The 21,006-nt window shown below is 66.6% G+C and overlaps 1 protein-coding gene across 1 annotated transcript; it reads right to left on the bottom strand.

The window, feature by feature from the left end:
* Positions 1-585: 585 nt before the first annotated feature.
* On the bottom strand, positions 586-20,765 carry DYNC2I1 (dynein 2 intermediate chain 1; the record flags this gene model as incomplete). The annotated part of the gene is made up of 23 exons (XM_084230757.1): positions 586-760; positions 1,297-1,520; positions 2,512-2,643; positions 2,731-2,830; positions 3,467-3,527; positions 4,625-4,676; positions 4,862-4,923; positions 4,997-5,110; positions 7,350-7,512; positions 7,747-7,919; positions 8,465-8,594; positions 8,945-9,033; positions 9,309-9,420; positions 10,191-10,320; positions 10,877-10,979; positions 12,897-13,119; positions 13,558-13,635; positions 14,705-14,759; positions 15,758-15,813; positions 17,539-17,844; positions 18,174-18,259; positions 19,771-20,149; positions 20,697-20,765. 23 exons carry the CDS (start codon positions 20,763-20,765, stop codon positions 586-588), a joined length of 3,072 nt encoding a protein of 1,023 aa, XP_084086883.1.
* Positions 20,766-21,006: the final 241 nt, after the last annotated feature.

The raw sequence follows: 21,006 nt of genomic DNA, 5'->3' as shown, positions 1-21,006 counted from the left end.
GTCAGCCTCTCAGAGCAACGGGCTTGAACTAAAGGCCCCTCTGTTACCTGATGCCCAGCGGCCCGTTGGCACAGGCAGGCGGCGTGGCCGAGGGCAGGGCTGCCCCAGGGTGAGGCGGACGCCGCCAGGCCCAAGTACGGGATCCCGGGTGCGCGCATGCGCTTCTGCCGCGTTCCTCGGTGACAGAGCCAACGCCGCGGGGACACAGCGGAGCCCTGGTGGCACATGGGGACGAGAGTCACAGCCCGTCCCTAGTGCCGTCTGGGCCGCCAGGAGCGAAGGCCGCGCTGGGTGATCCCGGGGCCGCGCTGTCAGATGCCCTGCCCGGGGCCAATAGCTGCAGAAGAGATGCGAGTCTCGAGGGACAAGGCCCGACGGAGGGCTGACCACACCTTCCCGGCCAGTTATTTAAATCTGGTAATAAATAGGGCCATGTTTTAAAGTCCGAAATAAGGAGAAATGTTCCAGAAGATGCAGGACACGCAGAGATGTTTGCGTCCATCCAAAAATAGTCATTTATTGAAGTGGCTTTGTTGTAAAACGTTATATACAGAACAGGGGCCGGCCCACCAGCGCCGGCACCTCCTATAGTGCCTCCCGCAGCACTCGCTGCAGCTGCTGCTGCTCGTCCCCCACCGGCACTGCCCACTGCCTCTTCAGGTACTGGACGTCCACGCTGCCGGAGGCTCTGGCCAGCACCAGGGCCAGGAAACTGCCCCCGGCCCTGTCGGGCTCTCCCAGGACGGCCATGGCCACCAGCCTGCGGGGAGTAAGCACACGGGGTGGGCGGCCCAGTCTGGGAGCGGGGGGTGGGGTGCGAGAGTGGGGGGGGGCAGGGAGGGGTGATGGGGGAGGGTGGCCCCGTCTTGGGGGGTGATGGGTGGGAATACCGGGCCGGCAGTGAGTGCGCCACCAGAGGCTGGTGTGGGGCGCATCTCTGTGGTCAGGGGCCTGCTGGGCGGAGGACCGCAAGGTCGTTCCCACTGAGGGCGCCTGCGGGTTCCAGCCAGCCCCCCCGCCTTGGTCCTCACCCCACCCTGGGCGAAGGGCAGCGAGGTGCCCATGTGTGGGTCCTTCACGCCCCCATGGTCCTCTGCTCAGGCCCAGCCTGACTCCCGCTCAGACACCCGAGCAGCTACTGCCCCTCACCCAGATGCCACGTCTCCGGGCCTGTGGGGTGGGAGGTGGGGGGGATGCGCGCCCCATGCTGCCCCGCGCTCTCCGGGCCGCCCAGGGCCTGAACACACCTGGAGGCGGCTTCCCCTTGTTTGTGGCCCTGCCCCCATGTCCACTGACCTGTCTGGAGAGACGGGCTGCTTGGCCACGGGGCCCAGGTCACTTGCCAGGAGGTCCCAAACGTAAATGCAGGACGCATCATCCTGCACCAGGAACACAGCCGGCCGCGTGCGGGACCAGTGCAGGCCAGTGACGGCGCGGCCACCCGTGCTGCCATCCCACTGCAGGAGCGGGCGCTGGGCGGCCAGCCGGTGCAGGCGGACGCTCCCGTCGGAACAGCCAGCCTGGGGCCAGAGCACAGCCACGGTCACTCGGCTCCAGGAGCCGCGCCACAGACGCACGTTTTTGTAACGTCGTCTGTGACCTACACACACTCCTCGCAGCGTGTGCGCAGCGGGGAGCTGCCCCCCGACAGGCTGCCCTCCCCACTCACGCCTCCACCAGCCCGCGGCTCCCACTCGAGCACCTCGCCTCTCAGACTGGCCGCTGGCCGCACGCTGGCCACCGGCTGGCATCCAGGCTGATGGAGGCCCCATCCGAGACAGCCCCATGAATGGCGCTGACACAGTATCGTCCTCCCAGTGGGGCGGGGAACGTGTCAAGATGACCCAGCAGAGGGTGGTCCAGGCAAGTGCCGTCCGGGCAAGCGCCTCCAGCGTGGGGTGACCCCTAACGGTCACTGTGCCATTCAGCCGTGCGTAAAGTCCAGTCTCCCGCCTTCTCTCCTCCCTTACAGCAGCCCACCCAGACTGACCTGGGGGTCCTCAGGCCCCCACCCGGGGCACACTGTCCACTCTCGAGGGGACCCAGATGCCGCCCCGTGTCCCTCCCCTAAACAAAACCAGGCAGGCTTGAAGGCGGCAGCAGCTTCCACACCCGCAGGCCGGGAGAGCGTGCGGGGCCGGGCTGACCTGCGCTGGGAGGAGTGGCCTCTGGGCTGCAGCCCGCCTGGCCCGCACAGGGCGGCACCCTCTGCCACGGCCCAGCACTGCCCACGGAGGCAGCTCAGCACCAGACCCTCAGCGACTCTCCTTCTGGCTATGCGGGGGTCACTGACGGGCATGGACGTCTGTCCACCCAAGTGGAGCGCTGCTCGGGGTCACCCAGCGGCCACATCGCCAGCGGCTGTTCAGTCTGTTGCCACATCCTGTTCCTCCCTCATGGACCCCAGAGACCTGGGCAAAGACCAGCCCCTAGGGGACCCCACAGGCCCTGCCAGACGCCCCCGGAGCAGGGAACACCTTCACCCCGACCGGCACTTGGGCGCAGACGTACCAGGAACACCGGCTCTCCGAAGGGCGAGAAGTCGATGGCGTTGACCCTCACTGGCCGCGCGCCTGGCTGCCGGGGCTTGAACAGCCGGGGGGACGCGCCCACGTCCTGCCGGGTGCCATGGCCGACGAGGCCCTGCAGCGAGGCAGGCAGGGTCTGCGTCACCCGAGGGCTGACCGCCACGCACCGGGCACACCAGGAGAAACCCAAAGCCAGACTGACCACGTCGGTGCCGACGACGAAGTGGTTGGGGTCGGAGGGCGAGAACTTGACGGTCAGCGTCTGCAGGGTTCCCCAGGACTCCAGGGCCCCGCGGGAGAGGCTGGAAGAGCAGCAGCGTGAGGCTACGGGGGCAGCGGCGGCGAATCTCCACTCTGCCTGGTTCCCACCTCGGTCCTGAGGTCGCTTCCACTCCGCACCACCCCCGTGCCACGGCAATGAGGGGACCCAGATGCCTGCAGCCTGGGTGACCCCCGGGCTCCCTCAGGGACCTGAGCCCCCAAGTGGAGGCCCCTTGCGGCCCGACCCGCAGCCTCTGGCTCCCCAGCCCCGGCCCCCAACGGCAGTGGGACCTCGAGTCCCCAGCCCCCGGGTGGCACCGGAACAGGCCCCGCCTGGGCAGGGGCCAATGTGTGCCCGCGGCCTCCGCTCCGGCTCCTGCCCAGGCGGGCGGGGCCCCTAAGGCCGGGCTGACCGCCCAGCCCCCCACACACAGCCCGGAGCCGCCTGCACTTCCAAGCTGAGCCCTGGCGTCTGGGGTTTCCTCTCCGCAGAAGGCCACGCTTCACAGCTGTGGGCATTTCCCTGGCGCCGAGTATGTCTGTGACCAGGAGCCTGCGGCCAAGCACAGCGACGGCGCCCCGCGGTCCACCATGACAGGGTGCTCGAGGGTCCCTGGCCTCCGCTGTGCCCCACCACCGCAGTGCCACGAGGCCAGGCAGGCCTTGGGGCGGCTGACCTGTCACTCAGCTGGATTGCGGCGCTGTGGACGAGTTTGATCCTCCCTCCAGGGATCAGACCTGCAGACAGAGACCAGGCCCTGAGCACACCAGGCGCAGCGGCTCTGGGGCCGAAAGCTGGTCGCTGGGGCCACCCTGGTCAGGGCGCTGCAGCCGCAGGCGGCGGGGGGGAGGAGCGGGGGTGGGCGGCAGGGAGCTCCTAGTGTCCAGGTCTGGTGAGCTGAGGGCCCGCGTGGAGTGGCCTCCCCGCCTGCGACCTCGGCTGGGGCTGCCCCGGGGCCATGGCTCCCACCGGCCAACTCACTGGTCTCCCTCTTTGGCCTGACCCTGCACGTGGGGACCGGACACATGGCACCGAGGCCCAGACCTGCCAGGTGCTGCCTGGGCCACAGCTGCCACCGAACCAGAGGCATGGGGGGGCTCTGCGTGGGCAGGGGAGAGCAGGCGAGACACAGCCACCCAGGCCGCACCGTGAGTCCAGCAGAGCCGCCCCCCCTCCCCCCGCCACCACGCCGTGCCAGGCCCGCAGTGTTCCCGGGATCCTTGTGCAGAGGGCTCAGCAGCGAGAGGCAGTTCATTCTAACTGGATCCCTCACGGCCCAGGCAGGGCCGAGGCCATGGCCTCTAGGGGTCTCGGCCCAATGCCAGCACCCGACTCTGCGGGCTCAGGTGCGGGTCACTGCCACCCTGTTTCCTGCTGGCCCCACCCAGGGGCCCGCCCAGGGCACAGCTCAGCGGGGGCCAGTCCCCGGGGCAGGCGGCTGCAGCGAGCGGGAAACCAAGCCCAGTAGGACCCAGGGCCCGCTTAGGACCCGACACCACACCGGACAGTGAGCAGCCACATCTACTCCGGCAAGGCTCGGGCAGCCGACGCGCCTCAGGACCTGCGACCAGGCTGACCCCACAGCGACAGGCTCGAGGCCAGCACGGCGCACAGGAGACCCCGGGGTGCCCCCAGGACACCCTATGCCACCTGCAGGACAGAGGGTCGCCCAGACAGCGGCCAGCCCAGGCTCAGCTGGACACAGGGCCCATGGGGACCGCATGGCCTCCCCTTGGCCCCCAGACAACCTGCTCTTCAAGGCCGCCGCCAGGCCTGTGGCCTCTGTTCACTTTAGAAAACAAGGATTAAATTAGTTTTTCTCTGTAACAGTTACCTAAGTCGCTTGTCGACCCCGCGGCGTCTGCCCTGGGCAATTCAACCACCACCTGGAAACAGGACACGAGCATGGCCGCTCACTAGCACCCAGCACTGGCCCCGGGGAAAGGCCAGCACGGTGGCTTCAGAATGACCTGACACACCTGGGGCCCGGCGCCTGCACCTCGGTGCCGCACCCTCCCAGGCCACGACCCGTGTCCACCCAGCACCGGGGCACCCGGCGAGCCCCACTCACCCACACGTTGAGGACACCGCTTTCGTCCAGGGATGCAACATGGAAGGACAAGCCTGACATCTCTGAGGAGAACAAGAAGGCCGGGCTGCACGGAGCCGCGCGGGGCCGCCGGGGCGCTGGGAGGGGGGCGCTCACCTTCTCGCGGGGAAAAGGGAGAGAGGATGAAACTCTGCTTTTTGTAGACGGACGTGGACACGGGTTCGATGGCCTGCAGGGGACTTCGGTGGTTCACGGGTGTCAGGACGCCATCTGGAGTTCAAGCACAGGCCTCACCGTCAGCAGCGAGCCAGGCACAGGGACAGACGGACAGACAGCTCCCCACCACCCCACACCCGCACCACAGCATGGGACCCCCAGCCGTGGTTCCCCTTCAGGTGTGGGACCCTCTGAGCCGTGGGGCCGCTTTCACACGACTGCAAACAGCAGCCACGGACCCCCGACTGGAAGGAGAGAAGCAACGCTGGGGCTTCGAGTCTGAGGGAGGGGTCAGGGCTCCCCACTGAGAGGGAGCCTCAGGGTTGAGGCTGCCCAGACGCCCCCTCTGGTGGGGACTCTGCTTCGAGCACAGGCCCGGGGCCGCTCCGGCTGGAAGTGCACAGGAGGGGGCTCAGCCAAGAGGGGACTGCACAGGCAGCATGCCCTCCCCAGATGCCATCCACACGACTGGACACAGGAGAGGCCCAGGGCCACAGGGCAACGTGGGAAGAGGACGTGCAAACCGAAGACCCACTGTGTGAAAATCTTCCCCGAAACAAGAAGGAAGCTGACCGGCGTCCGCGCCCGGCTGCTCGCCCGTGAAGGCGTTCAGGTGCATTTCAAGACAACAAACAACGAAAAACACCCACATCAGAAACCCAGACCAGAGAGACAGAAAGACCCGGCAAGGAATGGGAGTCGGCGCCAAATCTGGAAAGAAATAAGGGAAGGCGCGTGTCCCGGGGCAGACGTGGTGGGCAGGCGTGGGGGGAGACCTTCCCATGGGGCCAGGAGGTGTCGGGCAGGTCAGGGCCAGGCGCAGCGGCTGCAAGGGCAGATTCCGGCAGCACCCCAGGCTTGTCCACCCCAGCAGCAGGGGCGTCGCCCCCCAAAGGGTGGGGCTCAGTGAGGGAGGGAGGAGGGGCCGCTCTTCCCGTGGGGCCGCGAGGAGGGGCATAGGGCACGTACAGTGGACACGTGCTGGTGGAGCGGGCAGAGGGCCTGGGCCACTGGAGCAGCCTCTGGGGGCCGGGCTCTGGGCCCCACGGCCCACGCGGCAGGATGCCCGGGACAAAGCCAAGGCCTGGCACTGGGTCTGCCCGTGGAGGCCCACGTGGCGCACGCAGAAGAGAGGCGGCCGCACCCCAGGCTGTGAACACCCCAGCGCCACCCACACGCCGGCTGGGGCTGCAGCTGGGCCCGGCACCTGCATGCCCCGCGAGGCTGAACGTGCCTGGGCGGTCGCCGGTCCTGACCACAGGGGCTGCAGACTGTCCACTCGGTCCTGCCCATCAGGGTCCCTGAACGGCTTTTCTGTTTGCCTCAAGTACAGGTGCCTGCCGCAGAGTGGGCCCCCAGGGCTGCTCGGGCGGCTGCAGGGTCAAACCTCCGCAAGACCAGGAGTGGACCGGCCAGGCTGGCCCTGTTCCTGTCTCTGTGCGCACGAGACCCTGTGCCCACCGCGCCTTCCCGGTCCCGCAGCACCACCGCCAGCTCCGGCCAGGCCCCAGACCCAGGCGCTCACCCCTCCCGAGACACGTCCGCGTACAGGCATGCGTGTGCTCACACGTGTGCTGGTGTGTGTGTGTGCGTGCTGGTGTGTGTGAGCGTGCATGTGTGTGTGTGTGTATGTGTGCATGAGTGTGGGGGTGCACTCGTGCGTGCTTGGGCATTTGCACTCATGTGTGTGCCCGTGCACTAGTGTATGTATGTGGGCGGCAGAGACACGGGGAGACGCAGAGCGGGGCTCGCGTCGCTGCGGAAACAGCAGAAGGCAAAGCGGTGGAGCCCGTGCGGGACAGCAGCCAGGTGGGCTGTGAAGAGGGTGACCACACTGAGACACGTCCTCGCTCGTCAAGCTGCCAGACTCGAGGGACGTTGGCCGTGGTACAGGACCAAGCGCGGGAGAGCGGGGCTGGCGGGGGCTTCTCGAGGACCCTGGGGGTGAGCGGCAGGATGCCCACCTGCCGAGGTCAGTCAGTCACCCACAGCATGGCCATGCTTGGAACTCGGACCACAGACACCCAAGGAGTCCTCGTGGCCCATGGGAAAGGACTCGGGGCCAATGCGGGCAGGCAGGGCTGGCCGTCGGGCCTGAGGGCAGCCAGCTCCTCGCGCCTGAGCCCTGCCAGCTTCCCAGAGCCCCAGGGCCCTCAAGGACACACCAGCTGCCCGCATCCCTGACCCCACACATGTGTGGAGCCCACAACACACGTCCCCCTGCAACTCCGGGGACAAGGGCAGCAAATGGACGCCATGGCTGCTCACATGCCAGACGGCGCAGGGCACTGACCGGTGGAGAACGTGGCCGTCCGCAGGGTCCAGAAGCCATCGTCCAGCCGCAAGAAGCGGTGCAGCCGCGCGTCCTCCCTGAGGTCCCACACGAGCACTGAGCCATGCTCCGTGCCCGCGAACAGCAGGAAGGCCGTGGAGGGGCTGACGCAACAGCAGGTCACCTGAGGGACACGCGGCTGGAGGAGCCAGGCCACTGCCCTGTGCCCCCCGTGGAGCTCGACCTCCCCAGGCCTGGCAGCCTCCCACCGCTTCAAGCCCCACCGACGCTGTCACGATCACTGTCCTCACAGCTCCCCACCCAAAAGCACTGGACCAAGAAGGACCAGATGCACATCAAACCCAGCGAGACCCAGCCCTGGCCCACGCAGAGGTGGCCCCGACTGCGCCGGCTGTACCTGCGACTCACACACGAGGACCTTCTGGGGTGCAGACGGCTGCCAGACGTCCCACACGCACAGCAGGCACCGGCTGTCCAGCGGCTGTGCGGGCATGCCAGGGGCCGGGCCATGCACGGACACCACCGTCTGCCGCTGGACGGGAGAGGCGTGCAGGCAGCGCACGGCCCGACCTGCAGGGAGGAGAATGGTCCAGTGGGCAGGGAGCCAGGAGGGTCAGGCGCTCGCACCCCAGCTCCCCCAGGGCCTGGCCCACCACGGCCAGCCGTCTGCCCGCAGCAGAGCACACTGGCCTCGGGCCACTGCAGGACAGGGCAGCCCACGGCGACTCCCCAGCAGTGCCAGACCCCGACCTGCGTCGGACCTGGGGGGCGCAGCCTGCACAGGCCTGGGACGCATAGGGACCAGGCAGTGAGGCCCCGGAGCAAGCCTGGCACATGCATCCCCATAGCATGGCGCCAATGGCCCCCCACTGGGGCACCACCTCCACGCAGCCCTGGCCGCAGGGTTGCGCTGTGCCGCCTCCAGCCTGGCCTCCACCCACAGCCCCCCGAGGCCCCCATAGAGGCAGGTGGGCGGGAGCCGCCCAGGCCCAGCCCCTCTGACCCCTGCCCGCTGCCGAGCCCCTCCAGGAGGCCAAGGACTCGAGCAGGCGCGCGGCGGGCAGGGGGATGCCCTGGCTCCCGGAGACCCCGCGAGGTGGGGAAGGCGGCCTCACCCTGCAGGAAGGGCAGGCTGGTGTTCAGCGCCGAGGAGCTGTCACTGAGGGGCAGCGTGTGGGCCCCTGGGCTCCAGTCGGGCTCTCCGGCCACGGCCATGCGGTCCTCCTCCAGCAGCACCGCCACCACCTGGGGGCAGGACAGCAGCAGCCTGAGTGTCCAGCCCCCACTGTGCCCCCAGCGGACGGCCCCCGCCAGGCTGACTCCGGCAGGGGAGGCCGTGGCTCACTCAGACCCAGAGACGTCCAGAGAGATGCGGCGTCAACGGTGAAGAGCCCTGACGGCCTCTCCTGCGAGGGCACGGAAGGCGGACATGGGGGGAGGCCCTGGGGGCCTCGCGCAGGGACGGGGACCCCCTACCAGCGCGACCCCTTGGGCAGCCCGCCTGCACTCGTGGGGAAAGGCCAGTGTCCTGGAGCCGCCCGAGACACTGGCGGGTCAAGGCGGCCGGGGCGGGCTGGGGCAGCCGGGGCGGGCACCTGGCAGGCCGCTCGCAGGAAGGCCGCCAGCCGGGGCGTGTCGATCTTGGGGGCAGCCGTGGCGTCCAGCGCATCTCCACTCTCGCCACCTGGAAATGCACGGGCGTCAGACCTGCCAGCGATGCAGCGTCTGGTCCACGGCGAAAAGCGGCGCCACAGGACAGCGGGCAGGAGCCTGCAGGGCAGCCATCGGGCGCCAGCTGGGACCGGGGCTCTCCGGGGCGGGCACCCGAGGAGGGGGAGCGGCAGCCGGGCCAGCGCAGGCCCGCGTTAGCGGAGCACAGACATAGGCTCAGGCTCGGTCCTTAGCAAATTCTGGGCGTCTCCGTCCCCCCACCGGGGAGAGCCGAGCCCGGCTGCCTACCCCCACACACGGCGGCGCCTTCCCCGGGGTGCTGCGTCCACACCGACCGGGTCTCCACCTCCTCGGTCTGGGCGTCTCTCTCCACGCTGTCCTCGTTACACTGGACGTAGGCCTGGGATGGAGCCGCAGGGTCAGCCGCTGCCCCTCACCGAAAGGACGGGCCGCTCAGCGAGGGCAGCGTCTGGCTCTGCGAGTGCCAGGTCACGCCGCGGCTGCAGCACAGTCAGGACCGCGCCTCCGGGGCACCAGCCTCGTCCCAAAGGTGTTTCCAGCCACATCAAGACAGTTGCACAAAGGCCCCCAGGACACTGGGGTCCGCCCTCAAGTCTTTATTTGCCAGTTCTGCCTCCGGCGAGGCTTGAGGTGGATCGGGGGGCAGGGCCGGGGCCCCAGGGCCGACTGCAACTAGGGTCCCGGCGCCTCACGCGCCCGCCTGGCCCGCCCTCTGCGCCTGCTGCTTCCCCTCATCCTAAGGTTTTATCTATTCGGCTCTTCTTGGGCCACCCCTGACCTCTGGCCTCTTCCTCTGGAGGGCAGCGCACTGGACGTGCCAGGAAGGCAGCTTCACACAGGGCCAGGTCAGTGGGACAGGAGGTGGGTGCTAGCTGCAGGCGTCACCCCAGAAATATGCGGGGGCTGGGGACAGCACACAGGGCTCAGGGCCGCAGTGGCCATGGTGGGGTGGGCGGGGAGGGTGGGCTCCAGGAGGAAGGGGCGAGAGGCAGATCCACGCTGCCCAGGGGAACCCTGCGTGAGGACAGGCAGGAGGGCGGCTGGGCCTCCCAGGAGCCCCAACTGTGCCCGGGGACCCCGCCGGCCAGCCCCGAAGCCCTGCCTGGCCTCCCTGCACCCGCTCAGGGGCTTTGAAGCGCCTGCGCTGACCTGCTTGGTGTTCTTCCTCCCGAAGTTCCTGATGTACATGTCATACTCGCTCACGGGCGGCAGGTCCAGGAGGGCGAGAGTGAAGGAGAAGTCCAAGTCGACCAGCCGGAGCAGCTTTGTGCTGCGCGTCCTTGAAAGAGGGGCGTGACGGGCGTGACTCGGAGCCCAGAGCGAAGGCGGCGGCGCCTGTGGGGTCTGAAGCCGCGGGTGCGCTAGGGCGAAGCACTCCACTCTCACCGCCCCGCGAGTGAGTGGGGCCCCAGGGGCGCCCCAGACCAGCCGCACGTGGTACCCGCCAGCTGCAGAGCAGAGCTTGGCTGAAGCTGCAGGCCTGGCGGGCTCACCCCAACCCCTCCGGGGCCCTCCGACGGCCCTCGAGGCCTCCTGCCCGGCCGCAGACACGTGTGTGGGGGCCGGTACCAGGCCTGGGCGTGCTGCCTGCCGCCGGCCCCTGGCCCCAAATCGCCACCAAGTCCACAGTGGGGACAGGTCGGGCAGAAGGGCAAGCATGGCTGACCTGGAGCCTGACCGCCCTGCCTCAGCAGCTGGCCGCCCTGCCCCACCCCTCGCAGGCCCTTCGCTGCCCTGTTCCCTTCTCCTCGGGCCACCAGTCAGCAGGGCGGCCAGAGCACAGGCTGCTTCTAGGGGTGGGGGCGTCCGGCTCAGGGCCCACGGCCGGCACCTACTTTTGCTTGAGGGCCTGAGTCCGGCTCTTCTGACGATGCGAGGCGGTGGCAAAATCCACAAAAATCCCACAAGCAGGAGCTCTGGAGGGGGAACTGTCTGCGCCTGTGCCGGAACGTGGGCCAGTTTTAGAAACGGGCGTCTGCTCAGCACAGAGAGCAGAGCCAGGCGAAGACAAGCGGAACCTGAGAAAGGTTCCGGACAAGCCTCCCCAGGGCGTTTCAGACCAACTCGGGCAACCGCCAGGCCAAGTCTCGCGGTGACGCCACCACACCTGCAAGTGACACCGGGGAGGTGAGTCCCACGCTCCCCCCGCCCCCAAAAATGTGTGGTGAGGGGCTTGCGGCAGGGGCGGCCGGCCAGGAGCGCCCACAGCGGGCGGGCGGGGGTCGGAGCCCAGCCACACAGCTGGCGGTGGTGAGGGTCACGGACCCGAGTCCAGTGACGGGCTCTGTCACCCATCCTCCCAGGGCAGCTCGGGCTCTGCGGGGCTCACCCCTGCGTCTGACTCCCGCCAGCTGAGCTGGCTGTGCAGGGCCTGCGTGGGGGCCGCACCCCTTCTCGGCACAGCGCTACCACCCAGGACTGCTGTGCTCGGCTCTTTTAACAGAAGAGCCGCTGGCTCAGTCGCTGCCGTGATCTGGGCGTCTGGGCTCTCCCCGAGGAGTCGCCACACCAGCGGGCACCCAGTCCGCACCATCCGGGGCCCCCGCCCAGGACTCGGAGACTCGAGGGGCTGTTTGTGGAAAGTGCCGGCCAGCTGCCAAGCACTCCATGCACAGCGAGAGACGACTGCTCAGCGCCGTTGCAGGTTAAAAGTGAGAACAGCCACCGGATCCAAAGTCGCAGGAGGAGGCCCAGGGAGGACCTGAGGGTGCCCCGTGCTCGGTAAGCCTCGCCAAGGACCACGGGGCCCGCTGCCGCAGGGGTGCCCCGGAGAACTCAGCGCCTGGACAAGCTGCTCATCAAAGCTGCGTGTACCTACAGCCAGAAGGCGAGCACACACGCTGGCTGGGCAGCGGACACGGACCAGCCGCGCTCTCCACGGGAGGGCCCAGGAGCGCTCCCAGCAGCGCAGGGAGGGGTTAAACAGCACCAGAAGCCAGCATTTCCCGTGTGGCCGACCCTTTCAGCACTTACACACGTCACACGCACACGTGTTTCTCCACCAGCCCCAGCCACCTGGGGAACAGCTCCGGCAGGTGTGACAGGCGAGGGCACAGAGCCCAGAGGCTCAGGGGGCCGAAGCGACGCTGGCCAGTCACTGCGTCTCTCAGGCGCAACTGTCACAGCTGCCGCAGGAGAGCTGGGCACACACTCGCCTCCCTCCGCGGGACCAGGGCCACCAGAGTGACCGTCCCTCCAGCGAGACAGGGCCCTGAGGGGCTGTACATCTGGCCTTGAAAATCAGGCGAACCGAGTGATGAAGAGATAAACGGGAACTTTGGGGACAAAACCTGCTCACGTCTCAGCAGCCCCCAACAAGCAAGCCAAGGAGGCCCCGTGGACACGGCCCAGTGCCGGCCTCCATGGGGGAATCACGGTCTAGGGCTGAGCTCGGCGTGACAGGCCAGGGCGGCGTGGCCGGCTGGCCCCGGGGCAGCCCCTCCCGGCCTCTGCCCTGCAACCTTCAGCAGCAGGACACTGTCTTGCAGCCACCGTCAGGATTCTTACAGTATATTAACCGCTGGCCATGAGTACTAGTTACTAAGTAACAAGGTGCTTTATCACCCAATGACTTTTTATGTTCCCTGGAAACAATTTTAAAATAGCCCCTGCTGAGCCCGACCTCGCAAGGAGCCGCGGTGGGGCCTGGGGCCCTGCGGCGCCTCACAGAAGGCTCTGGACTCGGTGCCACCCTTGCGGGGACTCGGCTGCAGGCCAGACTGCACGGGGGCAGGCAGGCAGGCAGGCAGGCTGGCGCGTGGGCTGGGCTGGGCTGGGCCGGGCCCGCCCACCTGCCTGCCCACGCCACTCACCTGCCCTGGCCCGCCCACCTACTACCCAGGGCTGCCCACCTACCTGCCCCCGGCTCCCACTCATGCTCTGCTGGACCTTGCTTCCCCAGCAGCCTGGAAGACAACTCGCCGATCCTCTCGTTCTCTGCGTTAATAGCTTTCTGGATTTCTTGAATCTCCTTTTTTCTGGCCGGGGGAAGGTCCTCAGTGTCCTCTTTGAGCTCCGGCTCATTAGCACCGTCGTCGTCGTCCTCCCCATCACAGACCTCAAAGTCATCTTCATAATCCTACAAACCACGCGGGTGGGGCTTTCAGAAGCGCTACATACGCGAACTGCGGCGTGGGGCGAGACCCACCGCAGCCGGGATGGCTGGAGGCTCCCTGCGCATCGAGCTGAGCGCCGGCCGCGTCTCTCTCCAAGCCTTAGCCGGCCACTCAGCACTCTGCACACTGAAAGCTGCTGGCAGCGGTGTGCACACACCTGTGAGCCGAGCGTGCAAAGTGTAACGTGCATAAACCGTGGACTGTACACATGCAGGCACAGAAGACAGGTTTACAGGTTGCATTGTAGGGTGTGGACCGCATCACATCACAAGCAGAAATACGCCCCTTTCTGGGCAACAGACCTAAACCAGCTATGGATTATCAAGGGTAAGAAAAGAGAAAAAAACTAACTAAAGGATTTTAAGAACAAGTTTTTCAGTAATTTTTCACTTTATACATACTTCAAAATCATCCTCGAAGCTTGCTATGCATTCCTCAGCCTCCGCCCTCTCTGCCTCCGTGCCCTCCTTTTCGATTTCCTGCAGGGAAAGTCAGGCGCGTAACCAGAAAATTCAATCATAAATTTGAATCCTGCAAACAGGCTGGGAAAATGTGTTCTCATTTGCTGGGTTAATTTAAAAATATAAGAATTTTATAAAACTAAAATATTAACCTAAATGATTTAAGGAATGCAAACTTGCAAGTAAGACCGAACAGCAGGAAGCTAGCAAGCAGTTTCCGAGGCGCCTCTGTAACTGTCATCCCACCCCTTGGCGGCCTGCGTGGGGTCTCACTGGACCACGCCCGCCTGCAGGGCTGGCGCAGGGACCCTCCAAGTCCTGCCTGAGGCGCTGGGTCCTGATCTCTGGAGCTGCCCAAAGGCCATGGCCTGGGTCTTAAAGGCCAGCAGGTGTGACCAGGCCCCCCACCACATGGGTGCCAGGCTACCCGGCACCCGACCGGCCGCCAGCACGGGGCTGGCCCCCCTTCTCTGCAGCGCCGGCCCGAGGAGGCAATGGCCACCCACAGGAGCTCCAGCATCATCCTGTCGCTTCCTGCCCAGTCCCCTCAACTCCTCCCCACCTTTCTGGACGCAGAGCAGAGTGGTGGGGTACAGCCAGGCCCACCCAGCTACCCTCCCACGGAGGAGGCCTGACCCTGCTGTGAGCCCAGACGAGCCGCTGGCCCAGAGGCCCTGCCGCAGGGATTCTGCAGGGAGCGCTGGCCCGGCCCTGTGGAGGGGCCACGGAAGGCCCTGGCCACTGCAGTCGCCCACATGGCTGTCCTGCTTGACGGCTCCTCTCTCCCGCTCCAGCTCTGCCCCTTTGTCCCGCCACTGCTGTCAGCACGGCGCTGCCCTTCCCCAGAGCTGGGCGCTGCCACCCTGCCGCTGCGGGCTTGCTCGGAGTTGCTCTGCCTCAGGAGGACGCTCACCGGCAGGTGCTGCGCCGCCCCCCACATGCTGCAAGGCCAGGCGGCCCTGAGCCACCACCCGAGGATGCCCCGTGCCAGCTTCCCAGGTCCCCAAAGGGCTTCCCCAGCACCTGCTGGGGCCTCTGCCTCCCCGCGCAGTGACCTGCGGTGACAGAGGCAGCACCAAGGGCTCACCTTCCCCCTGGGGTCTCGGTCTTTCCTGTCACTGCTGGCCGAGCCCTCCGCATGCCTGGAAAGCACAAGATCGGGGTCAAACTCCGCTTCCGTTGTTGAGTCTTCATTCAACTTTGCGGCTGGGCACAGGCGCTCCCCAATATTTGGGCGTAAGAACTGCTGAGCCTGGCAACATCCAAAGCCTCCTGGGAGGCGCAGACACCAGCCCATTTCAGCAGTGACCCAGTGACCCAGGCCCCTGTCTTCAGCAGAAAGACAGAGCATTGGCCTCTGTGCCCACGCAGACCTGCACCCCTCCACGAGCCCCACAAGCCCCCGGCGTTATCAGCCAAAATGTCATGGTGGACATGTTTGTGCTTCCAAAAGAAAGCTGTCTTGCGGCACGGTCTTTTTAAGCCGGGCTTTATATGTAAGGTGGGAGCTATAATTAAGGCTTTGGAATTGCACATTCACTCCTTCCTGTGAGAACCTAACTGCGGGTTAAAGCAGGCAGAGGAGGAAGACGCCCCCAGGCCTGTGGCAGAGGCCAGGCGCCCGGCCCTGGTGTAAGCCTTTCAGGAGCTTGTTAAGGATTTGAGGAAGGCAAGTGCTGGGTTCTCCTCATCCGCATGAGACTTGCCCAGCGTGCTGTCACCGAGACCCCGCCGAGCGCCCACAGACAATGGGGGCTGACTCGTGGCCCCGTCGTGTCCTCCCTGAGCCCCACAACGCTGACATTGGGGTTCATCAGCACAGCTGGCACCCCCAGGCGAACCCCATCTGCACTGCAGCCACCCCAGAGTGCCCACCTCCTGTCCGGGGGTGGGGGCAGGGGTGCCGCAGCACGTCGCGGCTTGGCGGAGGTGAGTGGGCAGGACACACTTTGCCCGGGCCCGGCCCTGCAGGGCGTCCCTCGCAGCCTGGCAAGTGGCTGCCGCTGTGGGGCTGGGGTCATGCCTGGCGTGAGCAGCAGGGTCGAGGCTCAGGCTCACGTGCAGACCCCCAAGGCCTGCGGGGAGGCCCCACCCATCTCGGGCAGCCCCATGAAGCCGGGCAAAGACATGCACTTCTTACTGGCCGCCAGTCCCGTCTCGCTTCGAGCTTGTACCCCGATTTCTGTGTTCACCATTCTAGCAACAAAAAGACCCAAAACCATTCATTAGTGCGACGTCGTGAGTCAGCACCCTCTGCAAATGCACGCCACCTCTCCCCAGAGCACCCACACGTGGGGTGTGAGCTAAGTGTTGCGAACTCGAGCCAGACGCCGGACCGTGAGCTCAGGCGCATGCTCCATGCACCACTTAACCTCAGAGCACCTAAGCGGGGCCTCCCTGGAGCCTGGTGGTGGAGTCTCAGGCTGTCACTGCTGTGGCCTGAGTTCGATCCCAGCCAGGGAGCTGCCCACAGGGCGCAGCAGACCTCTCCTGTCTCCCCACTGCTCCCCTCAGCAGTGTGTTTCAGTGGATCCACCTTCTCTGCTCCCCACTCTGTGGGAAATCCTCTCACCCCCCACATCTCTGGCCTGTACCCCAGCTCTTGTATGCATAAATAAGTACATCTCTTTAAAAATTTTTTAAATGAATGAATAAACATGAGGGTGGCACAGATCCATGAGCCCACAGGAAAGCGACTCTTCCCTCAATTAAGTCAATTTTTTTAAATACAGCTAGGCGGTTAGACTATACATCACTGCATGTGGGTCGGTGGCTTACATGGGAGGCCAGGAGCAGCCCTGCCAACAGCACAGCGAGAGGGTAGCCTGCGGCTGGAGGAAACGCTCAGCCTGGGGCCACCCGGCATACCGGGCAGGACCACACAGGGCCCAGGCGCCACATGTGACCAACCCAAGCGCAGGCCACTCCCTGTGTCCAGGCCCAAAGAAGCTGAAAATGGGTCCTGGCTCAAGTTGGCAGCACAGGAAGACCCTGAGCGCCCGTGGTCCGGGGAGGCCTAGGGACGAGAACCACATGCCCAGAAGACGTGAGAGCGGCACGGGGCAGCAGGGAGACAGAGCTGTGTCAGGAGCAGCCCCAGAGGTCTGCACGCCACCCCACCAGGCCTCCAGCCCTGCCCTCAGGCCGCAACCCCCTCAGCTGAGCCACCACCCACCCAGGGAGGCCGCAGGCAGACGCACACGCGCACACACACACACACACACACAAGTAACACATGCACATGTGTAGAGAGACGCGCACACATGTATGCAGAGACACATGCAGACACGCATGCACACGTGGACACAGAAAGACACACATGTACGCACCCAGGCATGCACACATGCAGGTGCACGCATTCGTACATTGCACACACATATTCACGCACAGACGCACATGCGTGCTCGCAGAGGACGAGCTCTCGGGACCGGCTCTGGCTGAGGGGCCTCCACCTCGCCCTCAGGTCAGGCCCCGGCCCAGGAGACCGCCCACCTGAAAAGGGGCCCACGGGAAGCCGCAGAGCATGGACACCACCCCCCAGCACAGCAGGTGCGTGGGGGCCGACAGGGGCCGGGGACCAGGGAGAGGGCGCCAAGCGCCAACGACCTGGAGGAAACGGGCTTTGCCATCAGCAGTTTTCAGCGTTCTGTGTTTGAAAACTACCGATTCTGTCTGAAACACAGTGCTGAGCCTTCCACCTCAACAACAGCCGCGTCATCCCTAACGCTAAGTTGCCAGATCTTAGCACAGATTTCGGACACATGCCCATGGAACGCACAGCTTGAGGGGAAGACGGGCTGCTCCAGGCGCAGCCCCCCCAGGGACCCACCCCGGGCACAGCCCCCCAGGGACCCAACCCGGGCGCAGCCCCCCAGGGGCCCACCTCAGCGCAGCCCTGCCCACGCCGCCTCAGAGCCATACCGTGGCCTCCCTCTTCCTGTGCTCCTCCTTCCGAGGCTTCTCCCTCCTCTCCCCGCCGCGGCGTGGCTCCTCGTCGGGCCGGAGGCTGTCCCGGTGCCGCCTGTCCCGGTGCCGCTCGTCGCCCTCCTTGTCGGAGAAGGAGCCGCTCTGCTCCCAGGAGTGCCTGTCGCGCCTCTCCCTCGCGCTGCTCTTGTCCCGGTGCCTCCTCTCTCGGTCGGGCTCTCGGTGCCGGTGATGCCTGCGCTCGCCTTCCTCCTTGTACAGCCAGTACTTGAGGGGGTTGTCTCTGCTGTCCCCGTACTGCAGCTGGGGGCCAGGGGGTAAGCCACAGCCCCACGCAGCAGCCGCCCGGCCCCCACCACCAAGTGAGCCTGCGGGGCAACGTGGCCCAGCTGGGCGGCAGGTCCTCTGTCCCCCGCTGGGCTGGGGCTGCATCAACCCGTCTCCGGGGCGCCCATGCCACCGCCCCTCCTGCCCACGCTCAGCCGGCCACGGCCGCCTGCGTCCCGCCCCCGTGGGGACCCCGGGCCCACCCCCGCAGCTGCGGCAGCCCCCCCCCACCCCCCACCCCCCACCCCTCTCGCCAGGAGGGCCCCGAGCCCAGCACTCCCGGATGCGCACGCCCTCCCACACACCTTCCGCTCCCGGTACCGCCTTGCTCGCTCTTCATCCCTCTCGGGCTCCTGGTCTCGTCTCTCCTTCTCTTCGATCCTCACTTTCGCTGCTGGAGAAAGGAAACACCTCAGCGTCCCCAACCCTCGGCGCTCTCCCCACGCTGCCCTTACCCAGCCGGGGAGCGCAGGCGTCCAGCCTGAAGACACCCTCCATCAGGACCCCACAACCCAGGCTTCGGACCCGAGGGGCTGTCCAGGGAGGCCCAGCATCACTGCCGCACCCTGCTCCAGTTGCCCACCTGTGGGCCTCAGCCCCAGAACCCCGGGCCCAGCTGCAAGGGGCAGGGCCAGGCCTCCCAGTCCGGCACCCCGGCTCCTGCACCCTCTGGGGTTGGCAAGGCCCTGCCATGAGGAAACCGCCAGGGCCTGCCCCTTAGAGCCCCCAATGCCGAGCCCCACACCCCACCCCTTGGAGACCCACACCGTATGGGGACACCCCGGCACCAGGCACCAACGAAACGCTGGGCCTCCGCTCTGGGTGCACACAGAAAAAGTCACTGGGCCTAAAATGAAGAGAACGGACATTTCAGAGTTGATCCCAAAGAACAAATTCAGACACCGGACCCAAGCCCTGCCCCGGGAGCCTGGGCGCAGCAGGCCACATGCGGCGCTGGGCGCAGCTGCAGACAGGGGCCAGGCAGGCACGCACCTCCCCAGAGCTGAGGCCCACGTGGGGGTGACCAGCCCTGCAGGGGAGGGGCGCAGCCAGCGGCTGAGGCGGGTCGGCAGCACCATGGCATAGCGTGTAGTGCACCATGTCATCAGACAGCAAAGCACCAGAGGACACGAAACCCAGAATTCAGGCTGAGGGTCGGGGGAGACCAGAGAAACGGCGTCGAAAACCACACAACTGGGGCGGCCGCGAGGGCGAGGAGGCTGGAGGACACAAGGAACAGGGCAGGGCCAGGAGCTGCGGAGGGGCAGGCACAGGTCCACGGCCGGGACACGCCTCTGCCCAACAGGAGTACAGAGTTCTCAGGAATGAAAGGTGGGAGGAAGAGGCAGCGGGCGGTGGCCACGGCACTGTGACGCGTAGCCGCGGCCCGTCACCCCGCAATCCTACCCCGGGAAACCCACCTGGGGTCACCCCCACCCCTCCTCCGCCTGTCTCCTGCGCCTCCCTTTCTGGTGACACTGGCTAGTTTGAAGTTTTTGTAAGCGTCACGCACTGTCTGGCCAATAAAAAATGTGAAGAATCCTCCACGGGGGAAGGGGGAATATGCGCCGTTTCCTTGCAAATCCCAGGACTGAAGGTGAATAGCATTAAAATGCTGCTTAAAGAAAACATCCGTCTGAGCAGCGCTGGAGCAATTCTTCTCGTGGGAGCATCGTGCTGACCTGCAGCGCGGGGTCGAGACCAGCTGATGCCACGAGTCTGAGCCGGCCTCAGGGTGAGACCCCCGCGACCAGAGAGGACCCGCCCGGCCAGGCCAGGCCGCACTCACCTGACCCCAGAGGGCGCACAGCGCCCAGGGCCATCCCCAAGAGGCCGCTGGGACCCGTGGCCCTGGGGGGGGACAGGGACGGGTGCAGGGGAGGGTGGGGCGCGGGGGCGCACCTGCAGGGGCGCGGTGCTCGGGCGGGCGGCCGGGCGTGTGGTGGGGCCGCGGCTCCTCCTTCCTGGGCCTGCGCTCGCGCTCCTTCCCGCGGCTCTGCGCCTTGTCCGCTTCCGCCTCGCGGGCCTTGTCCCTGGTCCTCTCCCTGTCCCGCTCCCTGCCGTCCTTCCTCCTCTCCTTGGGCTTGTCTCTGTCTCTGTCCCCACGGAGGTGCTCGCGGGAGGGCTGGCCAGCCCGCTCCACCGTCCTGTCGCGGGGCGCGGGGTCCCGCGAGGGGTCCCGGGCCCGCTCCCTGCCGTCGGGAACGTCGGGCTCTGCCTCCCTGCGCAGCTTCTTCTCCCGGGGCTTCTTCTCGTCCCTGGCGGCCCCTGCCAGTGCGCCCTGCAGGGGAGGAAGGGGCCCGGCTGGCTGTCCCGCCCCACATTGCCCTCCTCGCGCCCAGGTCCTGGCAGCACGTGCCACCAGCCTACAGCCGGGACCCGCAGAGTGGGGTCACCTCTGTGCTGGCCACTGGGCCGCGTGCCAAGTCCCCCAGCAGGCCAGGCAAGCCCGGAGCAGCACTGGGTGCAGAAGACAAAGGAAGCCAGGGCAGCCTCTGAAAGCTGAGACACTGGTCCCACTGAGAGAGCAGGCGCGTTATGGAACCCCAAGGGGGTCGCCATCTCAGCCCCAAGTCCCTCTTCATACAGACATCCCCCAAGCACCCACAGGGGCAGACACACCTGCAGGGGCAGACACACAGAACCTGAATCTGAACTCGATAGAAACGGACAGAGCCAGAGGGCCAGGCTGGGGGCCACCATCCCCCCCAGCTCCTAACCAAAGTGTCCAACCCAGGCGCTGGGAGCCAGCTGGGGGCTAAGGGGGAAGGCTGCAGGGACCGTCCTCCCCGAGCAGCCCCGCCACACACATGACAGTTGTCACCCACCACCAGGTGCCTCCTGAGCTCGTCTGCTTTCCAGGTGTCATCTCTGGTCCTTCTCTGAAAGGAAATCATAGAGTCAGCACCTTGGGCGTGGACGGTGCTCAGAGCTGACGGCCAGGGCCTCTGCTCCTGGACGGCCCATGGCATCTCCGCTCCCGGGTAGCCCTGGAGTGGCCCACAGGGCTGCTGCATCTGGAGCAAAGGGGGAGCATGGCTGTGCACAGCCTGGCACCTCTGCTGCCCACTGCAGCCTGGAGCGGTGGAGTGGACCCACAGCCCCCGCCGGCCGGCCAGCACCCACAGGTGCCTCAGG

This window comes from Talpa europaea, assembly GCF_964194135.1.
Source record: "Talpa europaea genome assembly, chromosome: 3".
NCBI lineage: Eukaryota > Metazoa > Chordata > Mammalia > Eulipotyphla > Talpidae > Talpa > Talpa europaea.
This window is presented reverse-complemented; position numbering and strand designations above follow the sequence as displayed.